Source organism: Natator depressus, chromosome 8, assembly GCF_965152275.1.
Source record: "Natator depressus isolate rNatDep1 chromosome 8, rNatDep2.hap1, whole genome shotgun sequence".
Lineage (NCBI taxonomy): Eukaryota > Metazoa > Chordata > Testudines > Cheloniidae > Natator > Natator depressus.
The window spans coordinates 666,986-686,932 of NC_134241.1; the positions used below are offsets into that span (position 1 = coordinate 666,986).

The 19,947-nt window shown below is 61.4% G+C and overlaps 1 protein-coding gene across 4 annotated transcripts; it reads left to right on the top strand.

Moving 5' to 3' along the window:
• The first annotated feature begins 112 nt into the window (after window positions 1–112).
• Window positions 113–19,617, top strand: RGS14 (regulator of G protein signaling 14). 4 transcript variants are annotated; one of them, XM_074960131.1, is made up of 15 exons: window positions 113–315; window positions 5,148–5,169; window positions 5,879–6,033; window positions 6,284–6,376; window positions 8,455–8,598; window positions 9,202–9,261; window positions 15,560–15,680; window positions 15,810–15,946; window positions 16,020–16,223; window positions 16,495–16,571; window positions 17,157–17,283; window positions 17,755–17,836; window positions 18,196–18,254; window positions 18,560–18,680; window positions 19,033–19,617. In XM_074960131.1, exons 1-15 carry the CDS (start codon window positions 271–273, stop codon window positions 19,275–19,277), a joined length of 1,692 nt encoding a protein of 563 aa, XP_074816232.1. In that variant the 5' UTR covers window positions 113–270; the 3' UTR covers window positions 19,278–19,617. The 4 variants fall into 4 exon arrangements, with proteins under 4 accessions (XP_074816232.1, XP_074816230.1, XP_074816229.1 ...); XM_074960129.1 differs by having other exon boundaries at window positions 9,202–9,351; window positions 17,758–17,836; window positions 19,033–19,616; XM_074960128.1 differs by having other exon boundaries at window positions 114–315; window positions 9,202–9,351; window positions 19,033–19,614.
• The last annotated feature ends 330 nt before the right edge of the window (window positions 19,618–19,947 follow it).

The following is a 19,947-nucleotide window of genomic DNA, read 5'->3' on the forward strand; positions in this document are numbered from 1 at the left end:
GCGGCCCTGGGGCGGGGGGCTGGCCTTGCTCGGGGGGGGGGCTGTTCTGCAGGGAGGGAGGCTCCTCTGCAAACCCCAGTTCTAGCTGCGGTTTGGTTTCCATAGTGACACTTCCTGCGGTAGCAAAAAGAGGTAGTGAGCAGCCCTGTGATCCTGGCAGTGAGCGTGCCGTGCCGCTCCTCCCGCCGGGGACGCCCGCAGCCTGCTGGCCTGCGCGGGGCCTGCCCGCCGAGCCCCATGCTCCCTGCCTGCACAGCCCCCCACTGAGGCATGCCTGGGAAAGCAAAGCACCTGGGTGTTCAAAGCAGCCACATGGTGAGTGCCCGGCCTGCGGGGGGCGTGTGGGCGGGAACGGAGTTCAGCTGCTCTGGAGGTGCGACCGAGCCACACCCAGTCTCTGTGATCCTTGGCTCGCCCTGGCCGGCAAGGCTCCCCCAGGGACAAGGGGGGCTGCACCCCCCCTCCAGCGGATCTGCTCCTGGCTGGAGGCTGCTGGTGCTGGGTCACGAGGAGGCCCCAGCCCCAGGGTTCTGCCCCCACCCTGGGCCACTCTGCTCCAGAGAGCGGGAATGGCGAGCAGGGACCCTGCCCCTTGGGGAGATGCTGTCTCGGGCTCCCCTGCCCCAAGGATGGCTCGGTGCAGCCCATCCTCCCTCCCCTACATTGCTCTGCCTGCCTTCAGAAGGCACTGAGCCATGGGCCCAGAGACAGTGAGGTCCTCGGCCTGCCCATGGGCTGGCTGGGGTGGCTGCTGGGACCTGTGGGGTCTGTGCCAGGTGTTGGCAGCCTTCCAGAGACACCAGCAGCTCAGAGCCACCCGCTCCAGGCAGAAGCAGCATTGTCAGTCTGAGCCAGGTCCCGACCAGCCTGTTGCACAATTCGGCATGCTGGGTAGGGACTAGGCCAAGAAGGCTGGGGCCATAGGGCTGCAGCCCCAGTGGGATTCCCTGGCAACACTGGGTGTGTGCAGAACCCAGGGCTGAAATAGTGGAGGGGTGGGAGGAGTCTGTGGGTTGGGATTGAGGGGCATTAGCACAGCTGGGGGGGCATGGAATAATAGGGGTGGGGGTGGCTGCAGGTTGTGATCATGGTGCACCAGCAGAGTCTGGGGTTGGGAGTCCGGGGCAGAGGTAGCAGGCGGGCAGGGCAGAGCTGGGGTGGGGAGTCTAGGGCGGGGATAGCAGGTGGGCAGGAGAGAGCTGGGTGGGGGCCGGGGGTAGCAGGCGGGCGGGGCAGAGCTGGGTGGGGAGTCTGGGTTGGGGGTAGCAGGCGGGCAGGGCAGAGCTGGGTGGGGAGTCTGGGGCGGGGGTAGCAGGCAGGCGGGGCAGAGCTGGGGTGGGGAGTCTGGGCGGGGGTAGCAGGCGGGCGGGGCAGAGCTGGGGTGGGGAGTCTGGGCGGGGGTAGCAGGCGGGCGGGGCAGAGCTGGGGTGGGGAGTCTGGGGCGGGGGTAGCAGGCGGGCGGGGCAGAGCTGGGGGCGGGAGTAGCAGACGGGCGAGGCAGAGCTGTGGTGGGGAGTCTGGGGCGGGGGTAGCAGGCGGGCAGGGCAGAGCTGGGTGGGGAGTCTGGGGCGGGGGTAGCAGGCAGGTGGGGCAGAGCTGGGGTGGGGAGTCTGGGGCGGGGGTAGCAGGCGAGCGGGAGAGAGGTGGGGTGGGGAGTCTGGGGCGGGGGTAGCAGGCGGGCAGGGCAGAGCTGGGGTGGGGAGTCTGGGGCGGGGGTAGCAGGCAAGTGGGGCAGAGCTGGGTGGGGAGTCTGGGGCGGGAGTAGCAGACGGGCAGGGCAGAGCTGGGTGGGGAGTCTGGGGCGGGGGTAGCAGGCAAGTGGGGCAGAGCTGGGTGGGGAGTCTGGGGCGGGGGTAGCAGGCGGGCGAGGCAGAGCTGTGGTGGGGAGTCTGGGGCGGGGGTAGCTGGCGGGGCGGGGGTAGCTGGCGGGGCAGAGCTGGGGTGGGGAGTCTGGGGCGGGGGTAGCAGGCGGGCGGGGCAGAGCTGGGGTGGGGAGTCTGGGGCGGGAGTAACAGACGGGCAGGGCAGAGCTGGGTGGGGAGTCTGGGGCGGGGGTAGCAGGCGGGCGAGGCAGAGCTGTGGTGGGGAGTCTGGGGCGGGGGTAGCTGGCGGGGCAGAGCTGGGGTGGGGAGTCTGGGGCGGGGGTAGCAGGCGGGCGGGGCAGAGCTGGGGTGGGGAGTCTGGGGCGGGGGTAGCAGGCAAGTGGGGCAGAGCTGGGTGGGGAGCCTGGGGCAGGGGTAGCAGGCGGGCAGGGCAGAGCTGGGGTGGGGAGTCTGGGGCGGGGGTAGCAGGCAAGTGGGGCAGAGCTGGGGTGGGGAGTCTGGGACGGGAGTAACAGACGGGCAGGGCAGAGCTGGGTGGGGAGCCTGGGGTGGGGGTAGCAGGCGGGCGAGGCAGAGCTGTGGTGGGGAGTCTGGGGCGGGGGTAGCTGGCGGGGCAGAGCTGGGGTGGGGAGTCTGGGGCGGGGGTAGCAGGCGGGCGGGGCAGAGCTGGGGTGGGGAGTCTGGGGCGGGGGTAGCAGGCGGGCGGGGCAGAGCTGGGGTGGGGAGTCTGGGGCGGGGGTAGCAGGCGGGCGGGGAGTCTGGGGCGGGGGTAGCAGGCGGGCGGGGAGTCTGGGGCGGGGGTAGCAGGCGGGCAGGGCAGAGCTGGGTGGGGAGCCTGGGGCAGGGGTAGCAGGCGGGCGGGGCAGAGCTGGGTGGGGAGTCTGGGGCGGGGGTAGCAGGCGGGCGGGGCAGAGCTGGGTGGGGAGTCTGGGGCGGGGGTAGCAGGCGGGCGGGGCAGAGCTGGGTGGGGAGTCTGGGGCGGGAGTAACAGACGGGCAGGGCAGAGCTGGGTGGGGAGCCTGGGGCGGGGGTAGCAGGCGGGCGAGGCAGAGCTGTGGTGGGGAGTCTGGGGCGGGGGTAGCAGGCGGGCGGGGCAGAGCTGGGTGGGGAGTCTGGGGCGGGAGTAACAGACGGGCAGGGCAGAGCTGGGTGGGGAGCCTGGGGCGGGGGTAGCAGGCGGGCGAGGCAGAGCTGTGGTGGGGAGTCTGGGGCGGGGGTAGCTGGCGGGGCAGAGCTGGGGTGGGGAGTCTGGGGCGGGGGTAGCAGGCAAGTGGGGCAGAGCTGGGTGGGGAGTCTGGGGCGGGGGTAGCAGGCAAGTGGGGCAGAGCTGGGGTGGGGAGTCTGGGGCGGGAGTAACAGACAGGCAGGGCAGAGCTGGGTGGGGAGCCTGGGGCGGGGGTAGCAGGCGGGCGGGGTAGAGCTGGGTGGGGAGCCTGGGGCGGGGGTAGCAGGCGGGCGGGGTAGAGCTGGGTGGGGAGTCTGGGGCGGGGGTAGCAGGCGGGCAGGGCAGGGCAGAGCTGGGGGTCCAATGTCTAACAGGTTTCAGAGTGGCAGCCGTCTTAGTCTGTATCAGCAAAAAGAACGAGGAGTCCTTGTGGCACCTTAGAGATGAACAAATTTATATGAGCATAAGCTTTCGTGGGCTAAAATGCACTTCATCGGATGCAGTGGAAAATACAGTGGGGAGATTTATATACATAGAGAACATGAAACAATGGGTGTTGCCATGTCAACTATAACGAGACTAATTAATTAAGGTGAGCTATCATCAGCAGGAGGAAAAAAAAAACCTTTTGTAGTGATAATCATAATGGCCCATTTCCAACAGTTGACCAGAAGGTGAGAGTAACAGTAGGGGAAAAATTAGCAAGGGGAAATAGTTGTACTTTGTGTAATGACCCATCCACTCCCAGTCTTTATTCAAACCTAAGTTAATTGTATCCAGTTTGCAAATTAATTCCAATTCAGCAGTCTCTCGTTGGAGTCTGTTTCTGAAGTTTTTTTTGTTGTAATATTGCGACTTTTAGGTCTGTAATCGAGTGACCGGGGAGATTGACGTGTTCTCAGACTGGTTTTTGAGTGTTATAATTCTTGACGTCTGATTTGTGTCCATTCTTTTACGTAGTGACTGTCTGGTGTGGCCAATGTACATGGCAGAGGGGCATTGCTGGCACATATCACATTGGTGGATGTGCAGGTGAACGAGCCCCTGATGGTGTGGCTGATGTGATTAGGCCCTGTGATGGTGTCCCTAGAATAGATATGTGGACAGAGTTGGCAATGGCTTTGTTGCAAGGATAGGTTCCTGGGTTAGTGTTTTGAGCTGTAGCTCACGAAAGCTCATGCTCAAATAAATTGGTTAGTCTCTAAGGTGCCACAAGTCCTCCTTTTCTTTTTGCGAATACAGACTAACACGGCTGTTACTCTGAAACCTGTTTTTGTTGTGTGGTTGCTGGTGAGTATTTGCTTCAGGTTGGGGGGCTGTCTGTAAGCAAGGACTGGCCTGTCTCCCAAGATCTGTTACCTAATCATAGGACCTAATCACCCCATCACAGGCAGCCCCCTATGCTGTGCAAAGCCCTTCTCCTCAGCACCCAGGAGGGGAGCAGTTCTCTGTTGCTGCTGGGACGTGAGCCCGGCTTTAAAAGGGGTGCCTGGCAGCCTTGTCCCCAGAGCTAGGAGCCCAGGGGTGCCCTGGGGCTGGCAGGGCTGTGGCTGGGCCTGGCCTGCCGGGGGCGGCATCTCCAGACATTAGCCAGGAGAGAGCGTACAGCACTCCCCCTGGTCTGTGCCATGAGCCCCATCTGGGAGCTCTGCCCTAGCCGACTGGCTGGGTGCTGCCCCATAGAAACGCCCACATTAAGGGGTTTGGGGTCTCCCCCAGCCCCAGAGCTGGGAGGTGGCCTGCAGTTGTTGGCCTGCTGGAGGCTGTGGCTTCCTCTCCCTTTTCCTGCCCTCCCTCCCCTTCCTGTGCCCTGGAGGCTGCTACACTTCTCCTCCCCCGGTAGCTGCAGTGTCGCAGCTGATAGCATCAGCCCTTTCTCAATCACCTCGCTGAGCTGAGCCAGGAGGGCAGGTCACAGAGCGCCCAGCCTGCCAGCTGACTCCCGCCCCAGCCCTGCAGGATCCCAGCTCCATGCAAGCACTGAATGGCTCCTGCACAGACCAAGCACCCTGGTGGGGAGACACCTGGCAGCCGGTGTCCTTGCACTCTCCTTGGCTGACTCATCCCTCGCCCCAAGGGCTGCCTGGGCTGGCCTCCCTGCTCCCCATAGCTACAGGGCCTGGGATCCTGGCTGACCTCTCCTCCTCCTGTCCTTGCAGGGCCTGGCTGTGTCAGATGGAGGTGAGTCACACCCTGCCTGGGAGATGTGGGGGTGGCGTTAGGAGGAGCCCGAGAGTGGTAACCAGCTTGACTCAGTGCCCGGCCCCAGTGGGACAGGACCAGGAACCCTTATGGCTGCTCAGCTGGATGGTACAGAGCCCCTGCCTGGCTCACCCACAGCACCGGGGGCCATGGGGGGCGAGGTGGGACTCCCTGTGAGGGGCAGAGCTCCCTCCTATCCTTCCCCTCCTGCATCACCCAGGAGATGCCTGGATGCACAGGCACTAGCCTGGCTGCTCCTCTGGCAGTGCCCGGCCCCCTGCCCAGTGTCTGCCTACCTCCCTCTGGACCCCTGGGCTGTTGGCAAAGGCTGATGCCCCTCTCCTGACAGGGAGACTCGCCCGTACCTGAGCCCAAGCCCACTGAACGTCATGCGCCCTCTCCAAGCTGTCCCAGGCTCTCTGCAGCTGCCGTGCTCCTGCTCAGGTCATGTTTGGCAGAGTCTCTTGCCCTGTCTGCCAGCGTCCTGGTGGTTCTGACGTGTCAGACAGGTCCAGTGTGGCCCGTGGGCCCTAGATCTGGTGCCCCTGCTCTGGAGTGCCTGGCTTTAGGGCTCCCGGCCCTGCCCTGCCCGGACAGCGCCTCCCCATGCTGTCCCCTCCGGCTGGGCGGGGAGCAGGCCTGGCTCCAGGGAGCGGGGCAGGGCCTGACCTCTCTCTCTGCATCTCAGAGTTAAACAGCTCCGGGGCCCGTGGCAGTAGCCACAGTGTACACAGCCTGCCTGGTGCCCAGAACGCAGGCTGCGCTGCAGAGCTGCCCGTGGCTAGCTGGGCCGAATCCTTTGAGACGCTGCTGCAGGACCGGGTGGCCGTCACCTACTTCACTGTGAGTGCCAGGGTTTGTCAGACCCCGCCGGGCCCTCCCATCCCACCCTCCTCAGTTCCCCCCATTCTCCATCTGCTGGCTTGTGCAGGGACTCCAGACAGCGTGAGGCCGGGGGGCAGAGGGCAGGGCCTGGGCTGGCACCCTGGGGGAGGGTTGGGCTGGCCCCCCCGGGCATGGGCTGGGATGGCCCCCCTGTAGGGTAGTGGCATTGGTGAGGCTGATACCACCGTGCTCCTCTCCTGCTCCCCAGGAGTTCCTGAAGAAGGAGTTCAGCGCTGAGAACGTTTACTTCTGGCAGGCGTGTGAGCGATTCCAGCAGATCCCAGCCAGGAACACACAGCAGGTACCAGGCCCAGGGGAGGGCTAGGGGCTTGGCCATGCCCCACTTCTGACACAAAGCATAGGCTGAGGCTTGGACCTGGGTTGCCCCCCGCAGGGAAGCACATGCCAGGGCATCCGAAGGGACCTGGGCATCAGTAGGAAGCTCAATGGAGACCCTGAGGGGAGCTGCAGCCAATAGCTAACGGGGTGAGGGGATGGAGAACAGCACGGAGCTCCCTTGGCCATTGTGTGCTGCACCGATCACCCCTGCGGGCCGTGCAGAACTGATGGGCTCTAAGAGAAGGACAATGCCAATGATCAAGGGCTGGAGAGAGACAGAACAGATGGGGGTTGTTCCCTTAGCAAGATGAGGAAATGGGGTCATGGTCTAGAGATGGAACCTCGGGACCATTTGTCAAGTACACAAGAACAAGGGGAAATTCAAAACTGATCAAAGGTAATCCTCCCCCCACCCCCACGTGTAAATTGCCAGTGGAACTCATTGCCACAGGTTGTCAGTGAGGCCAAGAACTAGTGAGAGCCTAAGAGGAGCTGGCCATGTGAATGGATAACAGGTATGCAGAGCTATAACAGTACAGATGGCATTTGGAAGGGCTAAAACCTCCTGCCTTGGGGCTTAGGCCAGTCTCTGACTGTTAGGGGTCAGGAGCAGGGGTCCTACACCTTCCTCTGAGCATCTGGTGCTGGGTGCGGCAGGCAATGGCTGCTGGGACCGCAGGACTGGCCCAGTCTGGCCGTTCCTGGGTGTGATGGGTTGGGTCACAGAAACCCCCTTGGGAACTGCCACCTAATGTGCTGGGACTACCTCTGAGCCCATTTTCCCAGGCAGCTTGGGACTTCAGTGCCCTGCCTTGTTTGAGCCAGACACACTCGCCTGCTACAAACACAGACCCAGGTCTGAACCACATCCACACAAGCTTCAGGCTTAACTGAAGACAGCTTGAGAAGTGCTCCTGTCTCCAACACCCAGATACCCAGTTCCCAATGGGATCCAAACCCCAAATAAATCCATTTTACTCTGTATAAAGCTTATACAGGGTAAACTCATAAATTGTTTGCCCTCTATAGCACTGATAGAGAGGCATGCACAGCTGTTTGCTCTCCCAGGAATTAATTACTTGCATTACTTGCTCTGGGTTAATTAATAACTAAAAAGTGATTTTATTAAATATAAAGAGTAGGATTTAAGTGGTTCCAAGTAATAACAGACAGAACAAAGTGAATTACCAAGCAAAATAAAATAAAACACACAAGTCTAAGCCTAATACACTAAGAAACTAAATGCAGGTAAATCTCACCCTCAAAGATGTTCCAATAAACTTCTTTGACAGACTAGACTTCCTCCAAGTCTGGGTCCAGGAATCACTCACACCCCTGCAATTATTGTCCTTTGTTCCAGTTTATTTCAGGCATTTCTTTGGGGTAGAGAGGCTATCTCTTGTGCCAGCTGAAGACAAAATGCAGGGCTTATATAGCTCCTCTCGTGGGTGGAAACCCCCCCCTGTACAATCACAGTTACAAGATGGAGTTTTGGAGTCACATGGGCAAGTCACATGTCCATGCATGACTCAGTTCTCTACAGGCCGAGCCATTGCCCATATGTTAGCCTGAATGTTCCCAGGAAAGCTCAGATGTGGATTGGCGTCTATCAAGGTCCATTGTTAGCCAAGTACTTCCATTTACTTGAGTAACCCCTTCACACTATGTTGACCAAATCTGCCTTAGGTGCTTTCTACAGCAAACACTTTAAATACAAGCGTAGAGCCAACGCTTATAACTCCAGATATAAAGGTGATACATGCATATGAATAGGATGAATACATTCAGTAGAACATAACCTTTGCAAAGATATGTTACATGGCATATCTAGCATAAAACATATTCCAGTTATGTCATATTCTCACTCACAAGCATATTTCTAAAAAGCATTATGGCATGCGACATCACACTGGGTTTCCCAGGTGTCGGTGCAAGGTGGTGCCAGCGCTTGGAGACTGGCTGGTGACCCTGCTCTGCGTGTGCTTCCATGCACACTGGCAAGGGGGCTCGGCCTCCCCTGCGATAACTCTGTCTCCCCAGCTGGCCCAGGAGGCCCGGCGGATCTATGACGAGTTCCTGTCTAGCCACTCAGTCAGCCCTGTTAACATCGACCGGCAGGCCTGGATCAGGGAGGAAATGCTGGCCATGCCCACCCCTGACATGTTCCGAGTCCAACAGCTCCAGGTGAGCATTGCCCCTGCCCAGCTCCCCAGCCAGGTGAGAGGGGCCATGGAGCCATCCCCCAAGACTCAGGATGGACGAGCTGGGGACATATCCCCTCCCCCAACTCTCAGCTGGGAATAGTGGGCAGTATTCCAGAGCTCCTGATTCTAGAACTTGTCCCTCTGCCTCTGAGAATATGAGGAGGCCCAGGCCGTCCTGGGGCACTGGGCGGGGGGAGGGCGCTAACCAGATCTGTCTCCAGGGGTTGTGCTGGGGTGCTGGACGGGGGGAGGGGCTAACCAGGTCTGTGCCCAGGGGCCGTGCCAGGCTCTTGGTGGGAGAGGGGCTAGCCAGGTCTGTGCCCGGGGGCCGTGCCAGGCGCTGGGCAGGGGAAGAGGCTAACCAGGTCTGTCTCTGGGGACCGTGCCAGGCGCTGGACGGGAGGAGGGGCTAACCAGGTCTGTGCCCAGGGACCGTGCCGGGCGGGGGGAGGGGCTAACCAGGTCTGTGCCCAGGGACCGTGCTGGGCGGGGGGAGGGGCTAACCAGGTCTGTGCCCAGGGGCCGTGCCAGGCGCTGGGCACGGGACAGGCACGGCACTAAGCGCATCCCTCTCCTCGTTCAGATCTTTAACCTGATGAAGTTTGACAGCTACGCACGCTTCGTGAAGTCCCTGCTGTACCAGGCATGTGTGAGGGCCGAGAATGAGGGACAGCCGCTCCCCGACCTGTGGGCTCACTCCCGGAACAGCAGCCCCCCACCCGACCTTGGCAAGGTACCAGGTCCAGCTCCCCAGCCCAGCGGTGGGGCCCAGGGGTGGGGTTGCTGGAAGGACTGCAATTGTGGGCACCATACAACCAAAATGGGCCAGATTTGAGTGGCAGTGTGACCCGGTGTCACGGAGTGTGGGGGAGTCCAGGGCCTGCACCCCTCTTCCTGGGTTTCACTGTGACTCTCAGCCAGCCAGTAAAACAGAAGGTTTATTGAGCAATAGGAACACAGTCTAAAACAGAGCTTGTGGGTACAACCAGGACCCCTCAGTCAAGTCCTTCTGGGGGCCAGGGAGCTTAGACCCCAGCCCTGGGGTTCCCTGCGTTCCACCACCCAGCACCAAACTGAAACCAAAACCCCCCCAGCAGGCTCCCTCCTGCAGTCTTTGTCCAGTTTCCGGGCAGAGGTGTTACCTCCCCCTCCCCGTCCTGGCTCAGGTTACAGGCTCTCAGGTCTCCCATCCCCAGTGAAACTCCCCTGCCACATTCCCAGGTCAACACTCCCCGTTCCCTGCTGCGTCACATCTCTCCCCCCTTCGAGACTGAACTGAGCGGGTCACTCTGACCAGTGACCTGGGGAAGTTCAGGGCCCCCTCTCCGGGACATGGCACTTCCCTTCACATGGACCACATCCATGTCATAATCCTGCAGGAGCAGGCTCCACCTCAGGAGTTTGGCGTTGTCTCCTTTCATCTGGTGCAGCCAGGTCAGGGGAGAGTGGTCGGTGTAGACGGTGAAGTGTCGCCCGAAGAGATAGGGCTCTAGTTTCTTGAGGGCCCCCACCATGGCCAGGCACTCCTTCTTGATGGCCACGTAATGTTGCTCCCGAGGTAGCAACTTCTTGCTCAGGTACACAATGGGGTGTGTCTCCCCCTTTTCATCCTCCTGCATTAACACCGCCTCCAGTCCCGTGTCTGAGGCATCGGTGAACACCATAAAGGGCTTGTCAAAGTCTGGGTTTGCCAGAACTGGGCCACAGACCAGAGCCTCCTTCAGCGCCCGGAAAGCCTCCTGGCACTGCTTGGTCCAGACCACCTTGTCTGGCTTCCCCTTCTTGCATAGCTTGGTGATTGGGGGTGGCTATGGTGCTAAAGCGGGGCACAAACCTTCAATAGTATCCTGCCAACCCAATAAAGGCTTGGACCTGCTTTTTGGTGTGGGGAGCAGGCCAGTCTCTGATCACTCCACCTTAGCTGGTTCCGGCTTTAGGCGGCCGCTCCCCACCCGATGGCCCAGGTAAGATACTTCCGCCATCTCCACCTTGCACTTCTCCGCTTTTACAGTCAGCCCAGCCCCCTGGAGTCGGTCCAGCACTTGTCTAACCTGGGACATGTTGTGCTCCCAGGTCTGGCTAAAGACACAGATGTCATCAATATACGCCACGGTAAAACTCTCCATTCCCTTCAGTAGCTGATCCACCAGGCGCTGGAAGGTGGCCGGCGCTCCCTTGAGGCCGAAAGGCAGGGTCAGAAACTTGTACAGCCCCAGAGGGGTGATAAAGGCCGATTTCAGCTGGGCCTCTGCATCCAGCAGCACTTGCCAGTAGCCCTTTGTAAGGTCCATGGTGATAAGGTATCGAGCTCCTCCCAATTTGTTTAGGAGCTTGTCAGGTCTGGGCATGGGGTAGGCATCAGATACAGTGATGGCACTGAGCTTCCGATAGTCCACACAGAACCGGACCGACCCGTCCTCTTTGGGGACCAGCACCACCGGCGAGGCCCAAGGGCTGGCAGATGGCTGGATCACCCCCAAAGCCGGCATGTCCCTGACCTCTCTTTCCAGGTCCTGAGCAGTTTTCCCTGTGACTCAGAAGGGGGAGCATCTTATCGGCAGGTGCGACCCTGTCTGCACCCGGTGGACAGTGAGATTAGTGCGTCCAGGCTGGTTGGAAAACAGCTGTCGGTACGGATGCAGCACCCCCCTGACCTCAGCTTGCTGGGCAGGGGTTAGCTGATCCGAGAGGGGAATTGTTTCCAGGGGGGAGCCAGCTTTGGTCCCAGGGAATAGATCTACTAAAGGGTCATCTCTGTGCTCCGCCTAATGTCCACACACGGCCAAAACCACGTTCCCCCTGGTGTAATATGGCTTCATCATATTCACATGGTACACACGGCGGTGGTGCACCCGGTTCGACAGCTCCACCACATCGTTTACCTCATTTAGCTGCTGGACATCCTTGAAAGGGCCTTCCCAGGCGGCCTGTAGTTTGTTCTTTCTCATGGGGATGAGAACCATCACCAGATCCCCGGTGGCGTAGGCACGGGCCCGTGCCATGCTGTCACACCAGACCTTCTGCTTCTTCTGGGCTCTGGCCAGATTCTCCCTGGCCAGGCCCATGAGTTCAGTCTCTCTCGGAAGATCAGGACATACTCCACCACTGACTCTCCATTGGGAGTGGCCTTCCCCTCCCATTCGTCTCTCATCAGGTCCAGGGGGACCCTTACCCTCCTTCCATATAACAGTTTGAAAGGTGAAAATCCGGTAGACTCCTGGGGTACCTCCCTGCATGCGAACAGCAGGTGAGGTAAGTACTTGTCCCAGTCCTGCGGGTGCTGGTTCATAAAGGTTTTCAGCATCATCTTTAGCGTCCCATTGAACCTCTCCACCAGCCCATTGGACTGGGGGTGATACGCTGAGGCCCAGTCGTGCCGGACCCCACATTTCTCCCACAAGCACCGGAGCAGGGCCGACATGAAGTTGGAGCCTTGGTCTGTCAAGACTTCCTTGGGGAACCCCACTCGGCTGAAAATGGTCAGGAGCGCATCCGCCACGATGTCTGCTTCAATGGAGCTAAGGGCACTGCCTCGGGGTAGCGGGTGGCGAAATCTACCACCACCAGAATGTTTCTTCCCCGACCGGATCGTCTTGCTGAGAGGTCCCACTATGTCCATGGCCACCTTCTGGAAAGGCTCCTCTATGATGGGCAAAGGTCTCAAAGCCGCTTTCCCCTTGTCCTGGGCCTTCCCCACCCTCTGACAGGGGTCACAGGATCGGCAATACTGCCGGACGGTGGTAAAGACCCCGGGCCAGTAAAAGTTCTGTAGCAACCTCTGCCGGGTGCGCCGGATTCCCTGGTGCCCTGAGAGGGGGATGTCATGGGCCAGGGACAGGAGCTTGCGGCAATACTTCTGGGGGACCCCCAGCTGCCTCCTGATCCCACAGGACTCCCCTTCCCCTGGGGGAGCCCATTCTCAGTACAGGAACCCCTTCTCCCACAGGAACCTCTCCTGGCAGCCTCTCCTCATGGTCCGTACCACACTGAGGTTGGTCAGGTCCCTGAGCTTCCGCAAGGAGGGATCTTTCTGCAACTCGGCCTGGAACTCAGCGGCTGGGGAAGGGATGGGGACCGGCTCCCTCTCACTGGCAGGGTCTGAGGCCTCAGCCTCTCTGAGCCGTGCCCCTCGGCGCTCCCTCCCCACCAGGGTAGGGTCCTGCGCCTCCGGTGTGGTACCCACCCCAAGGTCGGGGTGCAGTGCCCCTCGCCGGCTCTGGCTACGGGTCACAACCAGGGCAGTCTGGGGGTTGCTTGGCCAGTCCTGTAGGTCCCCTGCATCAAAACCTCAGTGGGGAAATGGTGGTGCACCCCCACGTCCTTGGGGCCCTCCTTGGCCCCCCATTTCAGGTGTACCCTTGCCACGGGCACCCGTCAGGGTCAGGTAGGTGTTGGGCACCACCCGATCTGGGGCCACCACCTCGGGCTGGGCCAGCGTTACCTCCGCACCCGTATCCCAGTATCCATTGATCTTCCTCCCATCCACCTCCAGGGGAACAAGGCACTCTCTCCGGAGGGACAGCCCCGTGCCCACCCTGTAAACCGAGAACCCTGAGTCCAGAGCATCCAGCCCTCTGGAGGAGCTGGCCTGGGGTATTCTTCCCTCCTGAGCAGGTGGTAAGCTGGCAGCCCCCCTTGCCTGGGCCATCTGCCCCTCTTCCAGCTGGGTCCCTACCCAGTTAACCCTGGGTAGGGTGGGTCTGCTCAGTCTGTCCCTGAGCCTGGGGCACTGGGTCCGTACGTGGCCTCTCTGGCCACAGTGATAGCAGCTCAGGTCACGTTGCTCCCCTCGAGCGGGTCGGATGGTCCTGACGCCAGGTGTTCCCTTTGGGAGGGGGTTCTCCATATTTCCCCGCTGGGAGGTCCCATGGTGACTCTCTCTTTGCATCGTGGGGGGCCTGTTCCTTTGGGACTCCTCCCTGCCACCCCCTGACCGACTGTTCACAAACTCGTCGGCCAGCTGCCCTGCGTGCTGGGGGTTCTCGAGCTTTTTGTCCACCAGCCACAGCCTCAGGTCGGAAGGGCACTGTTCATACAGTTGCCCCAGTACAATTAGGTCAAGCAGGTCCTCTTTAGCTTGGGCCCCATCTGTCCACTTGTGGGCATATCCCTGCATCCGGTTGACCAGTTGTAGGAATGTGACCTCAGGCGTTTTACGCTGACTCCGGAACCTTCTCCGGAACATCTCGGGGGCCAGCCCAAACTCATGGAGCAGGGCCTTTTTGAACAGTTCGTAGTTCCCTGCCTCCGCCCCTGTCATTCGGCTGTACACCTCCACGGATTTGGGGTCCAGTAAGGGGGTGAGAAAGTGGAGCCTGTCTGCAGGGTCAACCCTGTGCATCTCGCAGGCATTCTCAAAGGCCGTCAGGAAGCTATCTATGTCCTCCCCCTCCTTACGCTGGGCCAGGAAGCACCTATCAAAGCTCCTTGCAGTCTTGGGTCCCCCTCCCTCACTGCAGCCAGGGCCCCACTGCTCCTCAACCTGGCCAGCTCCAGCTCATGCTGTCTCTGCTTCTCTTCATGCTACCTCTGTTTCATCTTCTCCTCCTGCTCATGCTTACGTTGCTTCTCCTCATGCTGAAGCTGCTTTTCATGATCCTCCAGCTCCCTTATTTTCATCTCCCTCTCCCATTCCAGCCGCATCCGCTCCAGGGATGGGGAGTTCCGCTGGGAGGATCCCCTGCTGGCTGCTGGGGTCAGGGGGCCCTCAGTATTCGCTGGGCTTCCCCCTACCCCTCCCCCTCCCCTAGGCATAGGTAGGAAGGGTCTCAGGATGTCTTCGGCAGCAGTCTGACCCCTCCCAGCCCGGTCAGGCCCCAGGGCCCATGCTGCGTCCGCCGAGCGGCTTCCCTCAGGGACAGGGATCGGGTCATCCAAGCGATCCCTCTCCTCCAACTGGGCAATCAGCTGTTTCTTGGTGGACCTCCCAATGCGCAGCCCCCTCTGCCTGCACAGCTCCACCAGGTCGCTCTTAAGGCGTTTAGCGTACATCTCCCTGCTGGCCACTCGCAGGCCTGTGCAACTTTCCACGGTTTCCAGGAAGAACCCCGAGGGTCCCAGTCCTTCTTGAGGTCACCACCTCTTTGCCAGGGTCGAGCTGCAGACTCCTCCGCCCCTGGGACCGCTCGCTGCAATCCCCCGGGGGACCCTGTTAGTGCAAAAGTTCTTCTCTCTGGTCACATACTCCCAGGGGTTAGCCGCCCCCTGAAACCGTCTCTCTCTAAATCTTCAGCACACCTGGTCCCCGTCAATCCCCCTTCGTTTTACTGTTCCCCAGTCACTTACTTCAGGAAGCGCTGTTCACAGGGTGCAGTACATCCCACCTCTGCCACCAGTTGTCATGGAGTGTGGGGGAGTCCGGGGCCTGCACCCCTCTTCCTGGGATTCACTGTGACTCTCAGCCAGCCAGTAAAACAGAAGGTTTATTGGACAATAGGAACACAGTCTAAAACAGAGCTTGTGGGTACAACCAGGACCCCTCAGTCAAGTCCTTCTGGGGGGCAGGGAGCTTAGACCCCAGCCCTGGGGTTCCCTGTGTTCCTCCACCCAGCACCAAACTGAAACCAAAACCCCCCCAGCAGGCTCTCTCCTGCAGCCTTTGTCCAGTTTCCCGGGCAGAGGTGTTACCTCCCCCTCCCCCTCCTGGCTCAGGTTACAGGCTCTCAGGTCTCCCATCCCCAGTGAAACTCCCCTGCCACATTCCCAGGTCAACACTCCCCCCTCCCTGCTGCGTCACACCTGGCACCTGGGGTCTTGACACCTGGCTGCTCCTCCAGCATGCCAGCAGGGAAGGGCTCCCCCATTCATCACCCAGCTCTGCTCAGGAGCCAAGGGGGGCTCAAAAGTGGGGAGGCAATGCCCTCCTCTCATGGGGGGTTCCCCTTCTTAGGGGGGAGCCCCAGAAGCTCCCTGAGCTGAGATCTGCCTCTCTTGTCCCCTAGAAGGTGAAGCTGAAGCCGGGGAAGTCCCTGCCGCTGGGGGTGGAGGTGGCCGGCAGCTGTGCTGGCAGGAGCCCCCAGAGGTCCTTCAGAAGAGGGGAGCGGAGAGAGCCCTCGTGGACAGGTAAACCCCACGCTGGGCCCCACCTGGCTGCCATCTCACTAGCCCCTCAGGCCTGTGGCTGTCCCTTCCCAAAGGGCCCTGGAGCTGGCCTCTTTTCCTGATGTCCGTCCATCTGTCTGTCTGTCCTAGAGGTGGGAGACAGCAATGGGGGCTTGTCCTTGTGGCGTGAGTCCCAGGGCTCCTTGAATTCCTCTGCGAGCCTGGACCTGGGCTTCCTCTCATCATCCTGCAGCAGCAGCAGCACGGCCAGCAGCTCCCGGGCAGAGGTAAGTGCCCTACCGCGGGGCCTGCTGCGTAGCCACGCCGCCCACCGGGCTGACACCGCCTCTTCCCCTGCAGAGCCACAGGAAGAGCCTGGGAGGCGCAGAGCCTGACCCGCAGGCCAGGCCCAGCAAGTACTGCTGTGTGTACCTGCCAGATGGCACGGCCTCGCTGGCCTCGGTGCGGGCTGGCGTCTCCATCCGCGACATGCTGGCAGGCCTCTGTGAGAAGCGCGGCTTCAGCCTCCCTGACATCAAGGTCTACCTGGTTGGGAACGAACAGGTAGGGACAGTCCTGGCGTGGGGAGGAGAGAGCTGAGCAGGCCAAGGACGGCCTGGGGGCTGCATCAGGAGCAGGCCCTGGAGCTGCCTCGCCCGAGGGACCCCAGGGCCCCGCACTGACAGGCGCTGCCCACCTGAGGCACCTCCCTGCAGACAGGAATTCCATGAGGCAGGGCTTTGGGGGCGGAGCCAGGGCCGTGGAAGGGTCTGTGTCTCAGGTGGAGCCATGTTCCTGATTCTGACGTGTCTCCTCTTGGCTTGGTTCTTCCCAGAAGGCGCTGGTGCTGGACCAGGACAGCGTGGTTCTGATGGACCAGGAGGTGAAGCTGGAGAACAGAATCAGCTTCGAGTGAGTAGGAGCTGCTGGAAAGACAGACGCTGCTGCACCCTGTGAACGTGGGGCCAGCGCCTGCAGGACTGGCTCTGCAATATCCCTGCCTCTGCCAAACCTTCCCTGTGCTCCATGCCTCGGCTCCCCATGGCACCAGCACCATGGCCATGGGAAGGAGGCAGCGGCTCTGGTGCTAAGTGCAGTGGGGCTCGTTGGGGTGGCAATCCTCCCCGACTCTGGGGCGGGCCCTCAGAAGAGCAGATGGGAGCATGGCTCTGTCCCGCCCCTGCACACGCTGGCCTGGGCGCCGCAGGGTGTTGGCAGCACTCGTCCTGACTGGCCAGCGAAGGCGGCTTCACCCCAGGATGAACATGCCTGGAGCGGGCATCTGGCAGCCTGGGCTCACCAGTGCCCAGTGCAGCTCCACCAGGCTCACTCTGGCCTGCCCCACCCTGCTCGGCCCAGCCCCACCTCCTCAGCTCCTGCCTGCCCCGCCCCGCCTTGCCAGGCTCAGCCCTGCCCCATCATTCCAGATGCTGTCTCAGGTCTTGCCACATCCTGCCATGCATGGCCCATGTGTTTCCTTCATCTCTGTCTTCCTAGGTTGGAAATTTCCCCCCTCAGTAAAACTGTGCGAATCACCGCAAAGTCGAACAAGTGCCTACGGGAGGCGCTGCAGCCCGTGCTGGGGAAGTATGGTGTGGACGTGGAGCGGGCACTGCTGCGGCGGGTGAGAGCTGGCCCGCAGCCTGGGCAGGGGGCTGCCTTCCCCCGCACTGGTGGAGTCCTAGGAACCTGCAGAAGGGGGCTGCTGTCTTTCAGTGCTGGGCATAAGCACCCACCTGGGGCTGCAGGGGTAGATCTTAGGGAGTCCTTTGCCCCCATGCAGAACTCAGCCCTGCTCAGGTAGGAGAGGCCAGACTGTGCCTTGTCCTGCAGGCAGTGCCCCACCCATGGAGCCTGGAGCTGGCTACATGGCTTTCCCCAGAGGCTGCCTGCCTGCCCGCCTGTGGGCAGAGCTCCTACCCCAGGGACTGGGCTGTCTGCCCTCCTGTGGGCAGAGCTCCTACCCCAGGGGACCACACCTCCAGCCATTGTGTGGCCTGTGCCCTCACTGCCCCTCACACCATGGCCAGAGCCTGCTCTTGCTCCCCACTATGCACCATCCCATGCAACCCTCCCCGACTCTGTTCTGCTGCAGCAGGGGGAGCCGGGAGCCCTGGACCTCAAGAAGCTGGTCAGCACCGTGGCTGCACAGAAGCTCATCCTGGAAGCTGCAACAGGTATGGCCCGCAGGGCAGAGCAGCCAGGCTGGAGCACCCCCATGGTCCCGCCGCCTGTCCAGGCCAGCACTAAGTCTGTGTCCGGCCCAGGGCCCTGTGGGCCCCGCACAGCACTGCGTGGGCCCGAGCAGTCGGGTATCTTCCTCCTCCCCAGTCAGCCCCAGTTTCTGCACCAGTGGGGTGCCATGTGCCTTGGCTATTGGCTGCCGTGAAATCCCACAGCAGTGAGTTCCACAGTTATCGTGGTGGTGCGTTCTTCCCTGGTGGGCCCGGGCTCCTGTGATGGCAGGTGTCTGCTCCTGCCCTGTCCCGTGGGCAGAAGGCTCTGGGCCTGACTTGCTGCGGTGCTTGTGTTGCAGAAGTGAAAGTGACGGGTGCCAGTGATGCTGCCGTGGCCACTTCCCCCCTTCGGTGCAAGGTGAGTCCTGAGCACCAAGAGGGGCCCAGGCAGGAGGGCTGAGGGGGTGCCCCAGCAAAGGGGGGCAGCACTAGATTAGGCCCAGGCTGTCGCTGAGGCTGGGCTGGGCTGGGAGTCCCTGGGAGTGCAGCTCTCTGGCTCACTTGGGCGGTGAGCCCCGTGGCTGGAGCAGGGTGCAGTTCTGGGCCAGGCTGGCTTTGGGGCATCTCTGTGCCATGAAGGGGAGGCAGGTCTCCCTGCCGGGCTGGGCTGGGGTTGCCAGCTCACTCTTCCTGCTCCTCACATGCTCTGTCCCCCACTCCCAGGAGGGCGCCCCCACAGACACAGAGGTGGAAGCAGACATGCTGTCAGAAGTGCCCCCATCCTTCACCAGGTCCAGGCCAGCAGCCCCGAGGGGCGTGAACCGGTGCACGTATGACCTGGAAGGTGGGCAGCCCTGGCATCTGGCACGCTCTTAAACCAGCCCCATGTGCAGGGGGCAGGGACACGGGGCATATCTGGGGTGCTGGGGGCAGAGGGCGTCTGTGGTATGTTCAGTGTCAGAAGGAAACGTGGGAGGTGGGGAAGTGCAGGGGCAAATGGGGACTGGGAGGGGGAGTCTGAGTGCAGGATGGGGGCTCTGGGGTGGGGGAGGGGAGTCTGAGCGTGGGAGGGGGACTCTGGGCAGGGGAGGGGAGTTTGAGGCAGGATGGGGGCTCTGGGGCACGGGAGGGGTCTGGGGGTGTTCTGGGGAAGTCTGGCTCTGCCCAATGACTTCACTCTCCCCTCCTTCCCCCAGGGCTGGTGGAGCTGCTGAACCGGGCCCAGAGCTGCAGGGCCAACGACCAGCGTGGGCTGCTCTCTAAAGAGGTCCTGGTCCTGCCCGACTTCCTGCAGCTGCCGGGACAGGATGCTGGCCCCAGCAAGAGCTCTGAGCAGCAGCATGGCCCCTGCGATGCCAGCCCCACCCCAAAGGGGGCTGGTGCCCCTTGCCCCCTGGATCCTGCACTGGTGCAGCCACCTGTCCATTCTGAACTGCACTGAGCCCCATGCTGCACTTTCTTCAGAGCTAGCGCTGAGTTGGGGTCAGTCCCAGTGCCCTGGCCAAATCCTGCCTCCCTAAACTGCTCTGGCGGTTTCAGGAAACTACAGTATTCTCCACTTCCTGTCCTAAACTGTTGTGTAGTGTTGCAGTGAGTTGTTAAACAGCTGCCACGTTCCACGCTAGAGGTGGCTGCATCTCAGTGGCAAGTGAAGTGAGCCTGTATATAGTTTGAATGTCAGTTGTTTGTAAAGCACTTTGCGATGTAAGATATGCCTGATTAACAACCTGCGTGGCCCAGCGCCTCTGTGCTTCTGTCACCAGTCCTTGCCATGGGGACAACAGGGGATGGGAGCCTGCAGCCCCCAGATCAGCGTTGCCTATGTCTGCACAGAGGGGGCCATGGAGAGTTGGCAGCTGCCTGGGGGAGGAGGCTCCCTGGGGTAACCTGCCAGTGGGGAGGGGGATGGTGGCGCATCAGGACGAGGAGGATGGGGAGGCACTTTGGCGTGGTGTCGAGGGCAGGAGCAGCTCCCTAGGGTGGCCCTTAGGTGCGTCTCACTGGGGTCTCGGCCAGACACCTGCCCCTGTTTAGCTCCAGAAGTGCGGGCAAGCAAACCCCAAACCCTCGGCTGCTACAGGGCTGCAGCAGGGCCTGGCTGTTCCCAGCAA